The sequence below is a fragment of the Larus michahellis genome, chromosome 5, assembly GCF_964199755.1.
Source record: "Larus michahellis chromosome 5, bLarMic1.1, whole genome shotgun sequence".
NCBI lineage: Eukaryota > Metazoa > Chordata > Aves > Charadriiformes > Laridae > Larus > Larus michahellis.
The window spans coordinates 54,512,674-54,528,089 of NC_133900.1; the positions used below are offsets into that span (position 1 = coordinate 54,512,674).

General features: G+C 45.7%; 1 protein-coding gene across 4 annotated transcripts in view; it reads left to right on the forward strand.

Annotated features, from left to right (window-relative positions):
• FGFR3 (fibroblast growth factor receptor 3) overlaps window positions 1-15,416 on the forward strand; it is a 57,022-nt gene that overhangs the window by 24,025 nt on the left and 17,581 nt on the right. For all 4 annotated transcript variants that reach the window (XM_074587370.1, XM_074587371.1, XM_074587374.1 and 1 more), the window contains exons 4-7: window positions 3,582-3,635; window positions 9,789-9,958; window positions 14,571-14,694; window positions 15,112-15,302. In XM_074587370.1, coding sequence (XP_074443471.1) covers window positions 3,582-3,635; window positions 9,789-9,958; window positions 14,571-14,694; window positions 15,112-15,302 — 539 coding nt within the window. The remainder of the gene's footprint in view (window positions 1-3,581; window positions 3,636-9,788; window positions 9,959-14,570; window positions 14,695-15,111; window positions 15,303-15,416) is intronic.

Below are 15,416 nucleotides of genomic sequence, written 5' to 3' on the forward strand. Positions count from 1 at the left end.
AGAATTAACCCCGTGTGGATCTAAGGTTTTGAAAACTTTCCTTTCCCCTTGCACTGTTGGAGCTTTTTCAGGCATCCCCAAGCAGTAGGTCCTTGCCTCCAAGAGTGGAGTTCCCTCAAAAAGTAAAGGGGCTCCGTTTGAAACCAAACACAGAGATGTTTGTGATCGTAAATCGTTCCATAAAGGGCTTTCTCGTGCCAGAAATAGGATTTTGTGTAAGTGAGAGAATCAAACCATCGTGAGAATAAAAGCTCGTTTCAGCAAGCCGTCACCAACATCTGCTTTTCATTGAATGTTACTGGAGATTGCTGTGAATGCTTCAAGGTCATATCAATTAAATGGTTAAAGAAGTATTTGGCCCTTGAAAGGCTTTCTTTAACTAGGTATGATTATTGGAACTATCCAAGGAACTGCAGGTTGCTAGAAACGTTACTCTCTTTTTGTTTTTAAAGTGACATTAAAATGCTTTTGAGTTCAAGGGGCAGCCGGGAGACAGAAGAGGGCAGCTGGTTACACGCTCAAATGAAACAGCTGCCAGCCCCAAAAGTTCGTAAAGTGAGAAATTGTTTTTAATAGTGGAAGGGCTGATAATCCTCTGCTTTTAAAAAGTTTAAGCCCCTGTGTTTTTCCTCTTCACTAATAATAGCTAATAACAGCTTAAGAACAAGCGAGTAACCTGAACCTGCTTTCTGACAGCATTATGAGTCTTTGATTCTATTAGCCCACTGTCATTACCACCAAAGTGCTGGTAATGTGGGAGTCTCCGTTTTAGCTGTCAGCAGCACTTGTTTTAAACTTTGAAGCCCTGCTTTATGTGGCAATGGTGGCGCCTCTCATGTGCGCAGACATTTCTTCATAATTAGTATTGATTGCTCAGCGTGGCACTGCGGAGATCGAGATTGTTATCGGAGATTTGTGGTTTGTGTTCCCACTTCTTGGGGGTAATGCCAGCGATTAGATTGGGTATCTGGTCGGGTGTTTATGTGGATACCTAATGTTTGGGGCTGGAGTTGTTCTCTGTGTTAAACTGGTTTAAATCTGTACTAACAAACTGGAATTGCTCTGATCCATATTCTTAAGTGCACAAAACTAGGCTGGTATATTCAGAATAGCTGATACTCAACGTCAGTCCCATTTTGAGAGATGCTTCCAGGTTCTAGGAGCATGTCAGGATTTTCCTACGTGGGGCCGTGAGTATTGAGTCTGCAACAAATCGGCTCTTTTGCAGCGACTCTCAGTGTGCGCAGTGAGATGCTGAAGGGAGAGCAAGGAGATGCTGGAGCTGGCATTTCAGGGTTGAAAACCAGGTTGATTAATAGCAGGGTTTGATCTCTTTAAAATGCCTCCCTTGACAGACATGGGCTTGAGTGTTTTGCTAGTTTACAAAAAGAAACGTACTGTCCTCTTAAGACCTGAGCGCTTGAAGAGGGTCACAAATAGCAGCTGCGTGCCCAAACTGCTCTCCAGCCCAGTTGGCAGAAGCTCCGTTTCTGCAACCATTTCACACAGAAACCTTTGGGTTTAGCAGCACCCCTGTGACGAGCGCAGACTGCAGGCTGGTACCAGTGAAAAGAGCTTTCAAAATAGCCCAAGAGTAAGCTCTAAAAAACAGGTGACTAAAAAAATCAAGCCCCTTTCTGATCATAATTAAAGCCCTTCTGAGAATAGCATCTACAAATTCTTGCTGATGCCAATACTCATCAGCTTCTGAAAAGGATTACTATTTTAGTAGATGATCGACAAATAGCTTACAAATTTTTAGTCACCTTCTGAAAAAGGTGATGTTTTAGTAACCTGAATAGAACAGTAGCTCTGAACATGGGGTATTTGGTCTTAAAACCTAAGCTGCATCTCTCATCTGAAACACAAACAAGGTCAAAGACTTCCCTCAGTCTTGTGGAAATGTTTTTGAATTGGTTTAAAAATTGATTCTGCTCCTCTGGTCACGATTGGTTCATTGGAAACCAGAGGAAAACTATAATCACATGTTAATGTATGAGTAACCAACTCTGAGTGCAGGGCTGAGAACGTGCTGGTTTCTCTGTTGGTGCTGGTGGGGATTTGGCTCAGTTTCTGCCTTCTCCGGGACTTGAGTAAACCTGCTGGTGCAGCCAAAACATCTAAACATCCACTTCACTTTCAGCAAGCCCCGTGGCATTTCCCTAGTTCTGCTGCCAGCAGGACCTCAGCTGGGGATTTGCAGTTAGATACGTCCTTGAAGTCTTCCTTGGGACTTTGCCAAGGAGAAGGTGCACAGCACGATGCACCGCTGAAGTCTAAAGCAGGGAGATGGTTCCTGTGTTACTTGCTCCCATAGATGGTGAATATGTCTGGGAGGTCCCTCCAGATTTTGCAGAGAAATACTATTTGTTGTTACCTTCCCCTACCTTTTTATATTATCTTTTATTTTTTCCTCTTTTTTCCCTTTTTTTCCTTTTTTTTTTTCCTTTCCCGCGCCCCCCCCTTTTTACCTCCACTGAGTTATTCAGAGAACGGCAGAAAACTCGAGTGCATCTTAAAATGAAGGAGGTTCTGCCTGGCTTAGTCTAAAGTGGTGCTTTACATTTCTGGCCACATGCTGAACACTCATAAAGTTTCTTACTTTCTAATGTTTAAGGCCAAGTTCTTTTACCACTGTCTCAGCATATAAAGGTTGCTGGGTTGTTAGCATTTTGCCTTTATTTAAAAAAGAAATTCCTGGAAATTATATGAAGTCAGTCATGGTAAATCTTCTAGAGACTGGATTGTACTAAATCATCTAAACTAAATCAAACACGAAGTTGCTATTTTATCATGGGATTTACATTTACAGTAGTTGTTTGTTGGGGAAAAGGCTCTGAGGCTTCGTTGTGGACAGCTTGGAGAAGGTGAGATGTTTGACCACATTAAGAGAAACGATTCAGGATGTTTTGGGGAGATACAGATGGAAAATTCCCACCAGTTAACCTGGATTCAGTTATCAGCATCAAAATGCCTCTGTAGGAGGAATATAATCGAAGGGAACTGGTTCACGGAGTAGCCATCAAAATGTCTATTGAGAGAGAGGTTCAATTGCAAGGGGAATTTTTAAAAGCTTTGGTCTGAGTGGTTTAGCGAGGAGTTAACAAGGGGAGACGTAGCAGGGGTGTACTGAGTTAAAAATGCAGGGAAAGTGAATTAGGAACACTGACCTGTCATTTGGAGACTTGGTGAAATAAAAAGTTCTTCAGAGTGAATGCTAGAGGGGAAAAAAAAAACAGGGTAGAGCTTGTTCTGCAGAAAGAAACTTCCCCTTTTGGAATTGCTTTTGTATTTATGAGGAGAAGAGCACTTCGCACAGGGAGAAGTATTTGGCATTGGACCCTGCTGTTTGGTGGCAGAGCACAGGCAAACTCATGACACCTCTCTCCCAGTTCAGAAAGCTCCTGGCTGGTTGTCCGTGTGCCGGCAGAGTGGGGGAGACAGGCTGGTGGGGCTGCAGGGAGGGGGGACCCGTCACTCAGATGTCCTCCCTCGCTGGAGCCCACCAGCAGCAGCCTCGTCCGATGTGGTGTCCCCACGTGCTGTCCTCTTTCTGCTTCACTTCTTTCTCCTTTTCCTAGATTCCCCTTCATCGGGTGATGATGAAGATGACGACGATGAGTCCGAAGATACAGGTAATTTGTTTTTCTGGGATACAGAGGCCTTTTCTTTTAAAGAGATGTGGCTCCCAAGTGGAGTGGTTCATCTGGATGTTTGGATAGCAGGTCTGGTCTTCATCCATGTTGAAATCGGTGACCTTAGGATGGGGAGATCAAACTCTCTGGATGTGATGATGTTTATCTAGAAATTTAGAAATAGCTGCCAGAGTGATATTGCTGCTATATACCTTACAGCAGCAGTAGCGTGATATTTTTTTTTTTTTTTTTTTTTTTTTGAGACTTGATTTGGCAAATCTGCCTTGATGAGCTGGAGTTATAAATTCTCCTTGCGTGTAAACCCAGAAAAAAAACACTTTTTTTTTTTTTTTTTTTTTTTTTTACTACACTGACATTACAGCAGTTTTAACTTTTAACACCATTGCAAACCATGGCCTGCTTTATTTTTAGCTGGTTTAATTCTGGTCCTTACCAGCCTCTTAGCTGGAGGCAGAGCGCGAAATTTATGCTAGCCAGGGGCCAGATTTACTGATGCCATAAGCGGGAGCAACCCCTTTGGCTTTACTGGCTTTTTTTCACTCACATGGGGTAGGGAGCCCTAGGACAGAGCCTCTCGGTGCTTTTACACTGAATCCCTTTCAATCCCAGTGCTTGTTTCTTTAAGTGCAATAGCATTAATCAGGATCATTACATGCTTCAGAGGCGTTAGTGTTGTGTTTTATTATGCTCTTTATATTTCTGCAAAGTGAGCTGCCTGTATGTATGTGTTTTTAATAAATAAATGTCTTGCATTTGAACTCCCAATCAGCTATGTACACTGGCAGCAGTTCAACATGACTGGAAAATTTCTCCTGCCCATAGCGTTGGACATGCAGGACTTTAAAACAGGTCTCCCACTGTAATAAACTCATACCGCTGTGTTGTGCAGTATGTGGACAGTAATGGTGAGTTACGGTGCCAGGCGACCCATCAGCAGCAGTTAGTGGTTTTCTGATAGCTTTTAATTAAGGGCCTGATCCTGAGAGGTGACAGGCACCTTTGCAGAGATGCTGCGGTCTCCTGATGCCTGCTGAAGCCTGGTAGAGGCATAGCAAGGGTTAGGTTTGGTCAGGATTTGTTCCTGTTGCAGAGCAGCTTCTGATGAGCACAATTAATAGTTCTGTACTTTTTTTTTTAATGTGGTTTGTAGTAAAGTCCATCTCTTAGCAACAGGTATCACAAAACATCAGCTGGTTTATGGTACAGAAAGACGCGTTTCTCTTCACTGAAAAGGAAAACACACGTTTCACCACATGTATTTATAGCCTGCATTCTGGGTCTTCTTGACTTCAAGGCTGTCTCTTTTTTTAGACCCGAAGGTAACAACTGGCTTTGCTTAAAGGTCTCGTTATAAAAAGTTGGATTCTCTTCTGCTTTAAAATCGGTTGATTAGCTTAATGTGCCAGCATGGTGAAACCTCATGGCGTGTTATGACGTGAAAGTGTTTTACGTTGCTTTGTTTGATGTCAGACCCCCTCCAGACCCTCTGGTTAAGCTTCACGGGTCTTCTCTTGAGTCTGGGCAGCTGTGTTGTTAACCCCAGCACTGCCGCCACTGGGACATCCCAACAGGAGCAGGAGCTGCAGGACCATGCCAGGCAGGCAGACACATGAGTCTAGCCAGTGCTGTGTCCTATAGGCAGCCCAAAGACCTGTGTCCTCCATCTCCTGCAGCAAAACAAAACCCTACTAATGAGGTGTATGAGCCCCTGCTTGGCCACCAGATGTAGCCATGGTTGCTAGTTATCGGGGGGAAGGCAATAAAGACACTTTCATGCACAAAAAAAAAAAAAGTATGACCAAGAGTTATTCATATTTAGAGGGAGGTAATCCATCCAGGATTGGTTCATTGCGTGTTGCCATGCTGCACGTCACTGAATAAAACCTTGTCTCCTGGCCCCTTGCGGTGATAAGTTAATTTTCTGTCTTACTTGTCTTGTTCAAGAGTTTCTTATCCTCATATTTAGAGAAGAGCTTGGGGAGCCGATTCCAATAGTGTCATGGGTTTGAAGCCAGTCTTGTTAATTTTGGGGTTTTGACCCAAAATTGTTGAATGACAAGAGCTGGAAATACCAAAGCTAGAGAACAAGAGGAAATCTGTCTCAGAGGAAATGAATATTTAGTGCAAAACCCATTGGAGAGCACAGAGACAGACCCTCTGCGCGGAGAGCCCTGCTCTGCTCGCCCTCCTTTAAGCATCCTCTCCATAGTGCAGTACAGAAACGGGACATCCCTTGGGGATGGGCGGCAGGAAAGAAGAAAGAGGAACTTGAGCAGCTTCAAATCATCAGCCTGGTTGTTGCAGCCTTGTCACAAGCTGCGATCCACCTTTGCAAAAAGAGGCTTTCCAGTACCTCTGTTCTCTACAGCTGTTTTTCCTGGCCCTGAAACAAAAACAAAACTCCCTTTTCACACACTGCTCTTCTGCCCCAGTGCTCCCTACCCCTCTGTATCTGTTTGTTTGGAGCCCCCGCTGTGTAGCCCCAGCACCTTCAAAGAACCCCTATAATCTCCAATTAAATCTGACTGTGTACTCGGAGGCGTCAGCTGGGGAAATTACACAATTAGGGTTGATTCTGTCTGCCGCAGAATTTTGTGGCAGCTCCTAATTGCTAAATGAGCGCTCGGCTGTATTAATTATTCCAAGTATCGCTCTCGGTTTTTTTTTAATTGGTCATTCCAGTCGGATGGGTGGCCGATGTCTTTGACGAACAAAACGGACCTTCGGGTTTAGTGTTTGATGATGGGAAAGGGCCGGTGATAATGTTTGCGGGTCCCTTTTTTTTCTGCACCTGCGCATGCAGAATTGTTGCTCATAATTAATTGAGAGAGAGCGGGTCTAGAAATTTTTCCTGTCTTTCATCCGTCCTCCTTCCTCACTCCCAAAACTCTCCGGAGCTTTGCAAGCTTTTCTTGAAAAGAGGAGTTAGCAACATTTTCACCCCCTTAAAAAGTGGTAATGAAAGGACTCTGGGGGCACAGCAAACAGAAAGCAGTGATGTTTTGTTCACTGCTCTTGCGAGTGAGAACAAAGGCACCACTTTCAATGTGTAGACACTTTATTCCAGTTCCAGTTCGACTGGAGAGTGATGCCCCGATTGTTGGAATCTCGGCATGTTATTCCTGGGGTGCGCAGCCCTGGTGAGCCCCACATCGCATGGAAGAGCACCCGAAAGGAGGGGAGGCGCTCGGGCAAGAAGCTGTGTGTAATTGCAGGAGGGAGGAGTGGGTCCTGCCTTTGCTCCACATGGAGAATAGCCCCAGCTGGAAGCTTTCCTGGGCCCCATCTTGCTCCTCTCTGATGTCCGATGGCAAAATCCCCCTTGGCTTCAGTGGCAAAATTTGCAGCCAGTGGGTTGATGGGTCTCCTGTGAGATTCAAGTCCATCTTTTGAGTGAGAAAACGTGGTGAAACGTCGTGCCGCAGCACACACAGCTGATGTGCAAGCAGGAAACCCCCCCAAAAAACACAGCGCAAGGAGGAGCTTGGTCCTGGCGGAGCAGCCGTGCGATCTAGTTACACCCCCATGCCCGGGTGAGTGTCACTGACTCCATAAAATGGGATTTATTGTAGGCAGATACGTTAATCAAACAACAGACAGGAGGTTATTCGGCTGCCCTTCTTAGCTGTGGCAATGGGGGACTTTTCCGTCCGTGCCTGGCCTTTCCCTGAACTCTCCCCCGTAGCCCCGTTAACCTCCTGTAAAGTCCCCGGGAAATCAGGGTGCGTTGCCAAAAGGAAGCATTCAGCCAGAAAATAGCCTGTGCTTCAGAAGCCACCTCTGAGGGCCAGATCTCTCCCAACATGGTTTCTGCAGCTTCCTCCTCTTCAACCTTCCCAACACCACCCGATCTATCCTCCAAATTCACCCCCCCACTGCTGCCAGGGCTATTGCCCAGCCTTTGCTTGGTTTCTGCCCTTCCCAGAGCATGTGGTAGCAGCATCTTCCTTTACCTTCAAGATCTGCTCTTCCTTTAGGTGTTGCGCCCACTCTGCTGATATTTTTTGAAATGTTCTCCCCTTTTTTATGCAGTTCTTTACCATTTTTCTAAGCTTAGATATTGGAAGGTAGATGGTTGCATGGTGTCCTGCTTTAGCCCAAGATACTGTGTAGAATTTGAGGCCTCTTCTGGACGAGCTGTTTGCTGTAGCTGGGATTTCACAGGAGCACGGGAATTGCAGGCGTTCCTCATTTTGCTTTTGTTTGTGCCAGCTGTACTCCTGCTCTGGTGCCATCCTGGCAAGAAAAGGGCCTTAAGCAGTTTTGTTGTTTAAAAATTGAGGCGTACACGTCATGGGTGAGCACCAGATCCCTCCGATACGTGGAACTGACTCTGATAGGGATCACGGCACATTGTGGAAGTCAGTTTGAGGGCAGATGGAAGCTCTGAATACTGGATTTCAACCTTGGGACCGCATTACGGAAGCACCTGTGTCCAGCCAGACGGCTGTGGAGGTGTGGAAACAGCTGAGACATGAGAGCGATGCGCCCAGCAAGGACATCTCCAGCAAATGGAGGGCCTTCTGGATGTAGCTCCTGACATCCAGTTCCTCGTGGCCAGGTGGGCTTCACAAGGAGCCACGGGGGAGAAGGGACCATGTGGAGAGCATTAGTGGGTGCTGAAAATCGGTGGGTGCATGGATTGCCTTGGCTGAGCTATGTGACCTTGTCTGCAAAATCCCTGGAGCTGAAATGCAGCAGGGAGCCTGCACGGGGGACCCTGGGGACATACACCAAGGTGGGGTCATCACTGACTTACCTGGAATTGCAGCGAGATGGGTCTCGTGCGGCCAAACACGTCGGGGCTAAGTACATTGGGGAGCTCTGGAGAAAGGCAGCAGCTCGAGTGCATCTCCGAGGGATGCAACAAGGGGAAAACTTTATACACCCTTGTCGTTAAGGCGAAGTGGGTTGCAGAGGCTTCAGAGTAGCGCTGAGGTGGGGCTGTGATGCTAGCTGTTGTTTCAGAGCATTGTCGCCACGGCGGGAGAGGCCAGCAGTGATGCTTTCCTGACAGCTTTGGCGGCCATCATGTTCTCCAAGGCAGTTCTTGAAGGACTTGCACCTTCAGTTTGTCTTGGTCCAGAAGCACACAGGTCTCTGCAGCCGGTGGGTTTGGGTGCTCTGTGCCTGTGGATGCTTTCTTTCCATCTGGAGGAGATGCCAGTTACGCTCCTTGGCCTCCTCTTGGCTATTTTGCAGCACAAATGCTGTCTGCCCCCATCTCGCTTTGACCTTGGTGTGCAGCACGGCGCTGGGGGGCTGGATGTGGCCCCCGGCATGGTAGGAGAAACATCCCACGTGCAGCTCTGCAGTGTTTCCTTAAGCAGAAATGAAAGCTTGGGAGGCTTTTTTAAAAAACTTTCTCTTTCTTGCTTCCCAGTATAATGACTTTGCTGCTGCTGCTGCCTTAATTTGGAGTTAATATGTAATGTTTGTAACACAGCCAAGAAACATCACTGTACTTGAGGCAGATTATGAAAAGTATCTCATGCTAACACTGGTGTTTTAAAACTTATCCCTGTTCAAAGGTAACACGAATCTTTAAAACTAAAATCACTTGTACTTAAAGAACATAAACATGATAAACCAGTTTGGCACTGGCTTTTTTTTTTTTTTCTTTCCTTCCCTTAAGGAGGTTACACTACATTTGTGCTTACTGAGAAGCAAAATTTTCCAGTGCACTCAGCTAATACTTTTTCTCTGCTCCCTTGCTGGCCCATCAACATTTTTTTACAGTTCCAACATCTTTCTGCTGTTCATGCTGCTTGGCTACTATTGTCCCAAAGGTACATCTGTGTCTTTTTACATGCTGAGGCCAGATTCTCATCCTGCTCTGGGATAACTCCCCCTGTTGATTTAAAAGCAGCTACTCTAAATTTATACTGGCATTACTGAGACAAGAACCTGGTCATGAACCTTTCATCGCAAACCTAAAATGCAAACACCCTGTCTACGTCTGTGAGAGTCGTTTAGCTGGAAAGCATTTCTGTGTCATTTATCTTAACTGCAGCAGGTAGCAATTTAACTGTCACTCCGCACATGCCAAAGCCTCCTCAAACGCGTCTGCTCCCCAGCTGATATCCTCCGTGGCAGAAATGGGCCTGTTCAACTTGGTCTTTCCTTTCTCAGGTGTCCCCTTCTGGACCCGGCCAGATAAGATGGAGAAGAAGCTGCTGGCAGTTCCTGCCGCCAACACTGTTCGCTTCCGATGTCCGGCAGGTGGAAACCCAACTCCTTCCATCTACTGGCTGAAAAACGGCAAGGAGTTCAAAGGAGAGCATAGGATCGGAGGCATCAAGGTAAGGCCTTGGTTTGGATCTCTGTTTTTATCAGGAGTTTTCTACCAACTGTAGAAAATTGCGTTTCACAGTGATTAACGTTGGTACATGGAAGAGCACGGTCCCGACTGCGTGGGAATGGGGGCATTTCTTGCAGCCTTAGCAATTGCTTGACACCAAAGTATTAAAAAGGGCTGCTGTCCCTTGGGATTGAGGGCTAAGTCCTTGTCGGTTTGTCTATAGTGGTCATTCGGGGACTAGGTAAAAGCGAGTCTGGGTTTATGGTTGCATGGTGGACAGTGATGAGAAAGCAGGAACAGAAACTTCTGTCCTAATTTCTGGAGATCAGCCCAGTGCGTTGAGACGCGTTAGACCAAGCTGTAGCTACTCCCAGCTTTCAAGGAAAACCGACTCGGCATCCTTTGAAGGTGTAGGAAGGACCTCACCAAAGAGCTGGTCTGTCGTGCTGGTGGCCATTAACATTCTTGTGGTATAAATCACTGACCCTCGGTCAAATGTTGGATTCCCTTGTAGCCAGAGTAATAGCATCTGCTCCTTGGCTGCTTTCTTCCCCCTCCTTCCTTTTTACCATAAGGTGTTCTGGAAAATGCTTTGGCTTGTGTTTACAGATAGAGCTAAGGGACGCAGAAACTCACCACACTCAAATGATTTAATTAGCCAGAAGTTTCTGTGCTACTGTTTATGACGAATTATGGCAGGATTTTAACAGGAGAATCATCTCTGCTCTGATTTTGTTGTTACCATTTTTACTACTTTGTCCTCTTGAGTCAGACTCCTTTCTGGTTTTATTTGGGAAGAATAAAACCAGCAGCAGCTGCTTATAACAAAACCAGCGTAGCAGGAAGGGCTCGACTCCTGCGCAGCGAATTTTGCCTGCAGTCTGCCAGCCCTCGCATATCCCCGGGTGCGGAGAAAAGATGGTTTTTAGGACGACACCTTCATCAGTACTCTGAATAGCTGTGTGCTGATGCCTACCACATCTGTAGCGTTTTGGAAGGGGGCTAGGCATGCAAAGCGTGCTGGGCTCCAGAAACCAGAAGAGGGTTCAAAGAAGTCTTCCCTCCCCACAGTTTTGGGCTGTTTCTTTCCTGTTAGCTCAGACCCGTTCCTGAAAGAGCCTTTTGTGATTGCTTCAGTGAAGCCTTTGAAGCTCCCTCCTCAGCCCTGTCCCTGCTCCAGCCTGGAGGAGGCTGAGGACACGCTTGGGTTTGGATCTTCTGAAAAGTTAAGGAGAGAAAAGAAGGGAGGAAGCAACTCCTGTGCGTAAACAGCCTTTTGGCAGATAACATTCACAAAGCACAAGCATCTTTTACTAATTGCAGGCTGTAAGGATCATCATGAAGTGTTTTCAGGCTTGCGTGCGCCATTCGAACGGCTTTTTAGAAAACTATGTGACATCAGCTGCACTAAATTATGCTTGCAGAATAAAATCTAAAGCTGAAAGCAATTCCCTTACCCGCTTCCCAGTGGTTTTAATCTATCCTTGAGTTTAAATTGACACGTTTCATCCTCTGCAACACGGTAGTGAGTCTTTGGCATCACTGTGCTTTGTTTCTCTAGGGGCACCTTCCAGCAACAAGCCGATGCTTAAAAGAGCTATTGAAGGCAATGTCAGGCCAATTACAGCAAGATTGGTTTAAGCTCTCTATCTGTCTAGGTGTGGTTCTTTGTCCCTTTCTTGATATAAAGACATCTTTCTCTCTCTGTAATTTTCCTTCCCTTATTTGCTTGCTTTTACTCTTGGGCCACAGTTGGATGTAAGGAGTCTAATGTAAATCTCATCCAGTATAAATATACTGATAGATATCAGCTGAGATTTGAACCAGAAAAAGAGATTGAAAACCTGCTCGGTATCTCATGTATTTAAGATTTAAATTCCGTGTTACAACTTAACTTCATAACAGGATTAAGGCAGCTTGAAAAGAATGGGCAAGATCCAGATCTGGCAGAGTTTGGTTGGCTTACTTCATCTCGAGATCTGGTATTAACCCAGAAATCCTTGAGCTGGGAATGTTCTCATTTGTTTTCAGTGTGTGGAGGAGTTTAAATGTTGATTGTGAAAGGTCTGTGGTCAGCAGATGAAAGCTGACCACACTTCCACGTCTGCCTCTTGCAAATGGCGTTTAGATCCCGTGTGATTGCCTGGAGTAAAACCTGCAAGAGAGAGGGGCGAGTGTTGAAAACATGAAGTGCAGGCTAACCTAGTTTTGTTACAGTTCATCCTTAACTGGTAAAGAAAATAAATTCATATGACTTATCATATGAAATTTCCTAAAGAGCATTAATGGTTAAATCCTTGTTGGAATCTCTAATATTGTAAGCCTGTGTGTGTTAAATGACCCTAGAAGGGAAGATTGAGGGGGAGGGGAGATAGAGGATTATCCCTTCCCCAGACCATTGCACTGACTTGCATACCAGTCTGGCAAGCACGGACTGAGGTTCCAAGTGCGTCTGCAAATGTTTGTTTCACAAGGAGCCAAGAATGACAATGCCAAATAAACCAGAGGGATTTCCAGTATCTCACCGACTTGGTTAATGCCTGCACTAAGTCCCTTCATGTTCCTAGTGTTTTATCGAGTGCAGCGACTGTCCTGACCTGGGAATGTCCCTTTTTATTATCCTTTAAATCTAGACACCAGTCTCAACCAAAAAAAACCCACCTTGTTGGTTCTAGAAGAGTTTCCAAACAAGTTCTGCCCCATGAATCTGTGCACCCCAGGTTCTCCTCTCTGTTCAGAGTCCAAACGTGATGAAGTTCTTTGAAAGTGTCATAAAAGTATCTTTGAAAGTGCATCCTAAGCAAAACACCTAATTTGGACGTGATTTTATAATACAGGCCAGACTAGGGGATTGTCCATGTATCTGGAGACCCATTTCCTTGGATTAGCTCCTAGGAGTTCTGGACGCAAATGCTTTGCAATGCTGAGCAGTGGATTAAAAGAAGTCTTTAGACGCAACTATGAGACAAGCCAGTATGGAAATGAGCCACCGAGCAGCCACAAATTTGCATTGAAACTTCCTTGACGGTCTGGTGTGTTCAGCTGTGAACTCAGGGTCCAGGCTCTCTGTTCTCAAAGCTCCTCTTAGCCTGCAATTGCCGTGCGCCTTACAAATGGTGTAATGTGGATTCTGCGTTGAGCTACATCTCTGCTGTCCTGGGTGGGAAGCGGGTGCAGTCAGACCTGATCAGACATCTGCAACAATTGAGATTTCTGTACAGACTGTTTAGCCACAGCCTCCTATTACCTAAAACCTAAAACGAAAGGAAATGCTATATTCAGCAGTCTCTGGAAAGTGGGGGTGCTCAGCAGAGCTGTTCTCTGGGATGCAGAGATCTACAAAGCTTTGTTAAAATGACTTTTGCTTGCTTATCTTGCAACTAAGCTGTCTAGTCCTATGATTTCGAACCTTCTCTTTGCAAAATTCTGGCTTTAATTGCAACTCGGCCCTTTAAAGGAAAGCATGTGGATGCAATTTACGTGTAGCAAAAGAGGTTAAATGACTTCATATTTGAGTTCACCTGCTGCAGCAAGAAACCTCCAGGAGCAATTACGCCCTTGTTTTTTCCATCAGCCCTTGACATTCTGTAGTGCAGCGTTATTGTAATCTCCTGCTTCTGTGTCCTTAGAGTCACCTTCAAAATATTTAATAAAGTTAAATCTTCTGCTCTGGGCAGTAGAAGGCATCAAATTAATATCCAGAGATTTGGAGAGCTTTCATACGCGATGCATCCTGAAGTCATCTTTGTTACTGTTGGTTGCTTTCTGTATTAATTCAAGATCTGCTTTCCATATCCGTTATTTCCTTTATACTCATTAGAAACAAGCGTTCTAGCTGAGATCACAGGGCAGCAGGTCAGGGCGGAGACATGGGTTGTGTTTTCCCTTCTGCTACTGCACAACCAACAACTCTGGACATGAGCCACATCCAGAAAACCAACTAGTGTAAAATTTGTTGCCAAAAGAGAAGGGCTGAGCAGGCATCCTAGGGACCAGACTTGAGGCTGGGCGTGTTTTCTCCTGTTTTTTACAGGGAATTTAGGGGATTAACTCAGTTGTAGACACCCACTTCTGCTCAGACAGATGCCGTGGGCTGTTGCCTCCGTAGCACACATATGTTATAGATAGGGTAAGAATTATGATTTTTATTGTTTATAGACATCGTATGGGTTATATGTAGCAATTGGTAAAGATCTGCAGATGTGAGTACAGTATTTTGAGCTGACAGTGTCTGTGGACCAGAGTGGTCTGGCAGAGGGGACCAGCGGATCAGAGTTATCTTAGCTGATGCCTTCTGAAGTCGTTATTCTAATGAGAGATGCCACATTCAGCTATCAGCTGGTTTCATTATTGTTGTTGTGGAAGCATCTACAAGTCCCCCTTGCAATCTCAGCGTGTTACATTGTGTTGGACTGTTCCTGTGTTGATCTTAATTCCTTTTCACATTAAGCCTTTAATGACCCTTGAAATGGGTCCTTGTCACATTCAGGCCTGCTCTGGGATCCATTCATGCTGGCCAAGTGTGTAGAAGCTCACTGATTGTTCACTGATTTGAATGGTGTGGTGATGATGGTACTTGACCATGAGCTTGATGGTTTGATTTCTTCTTCTAGTTACGACACCAGCAGTGGAGCTTGGTGATGGAGAGTGTTGTGCCGTCAGATCGAGGAAATTACACCTGTGTTGTGGAGAACAAATACGGCAACATTAGGCACACGTACCAGCTTGATGTATTAGGTGAGGTTTCACTGTTTTCCCTCAACAGCTGATCTGTTAGGATGTTGAAAAGGAGCGTGATGGGATATGGGAAGCATATGGGAGCTTGGTTTCTTTCCCAAAGCTCTGGATCATGTGTCTTCTAAAAACAGCGAGCTTCCTTTTGGCCAACAATTCATCCTCAGATCAGTGATCAATAAATTACTTAGCTGGTCTACAGAGGGGCCACAGAAGGAATGTCAGGGCTGAGATGCCTCCTCCAGGTGATTCTTCCCTGTTTGGCTTGAGAGGCACTGGGTAGAGCGGTGGCCAAGACACCTGGAGGTACAATCCCAGTCTACACCCTTTCTGCTGAAAAGCCAGGAGATGAAGGGTTCAGAGGAGAATCCTTGCTGGAAGAAGGACAAGTAAATTGGGATTTACCTCTCTGTTTTTCAGAAAGGTCGCCCCACCGACCAATCCTGCAAGCAGGGCTCCCTGCCAACCAGACCGTGGTGGTAGGGAGCAATGTGGAGTTTCACTGCAAGGTCTACAGCGATGCCCAGCCTCACATCCAGTGGCTGAAACACGTGGAAGTCAATGGCAGCAAATATGGACCCGATGGGACGCCCTATGTCACGGTGCTGAAGGTTGGTACACGTTCCTTCTTCTCGCCCTCAGCACAGTCCTTCCTCTGCCTTGGTCTCAGTGTTAGAGAGACAGCAGCTGGATTGTGGGGATGCTCCTCAAAGAAACCCACTGCC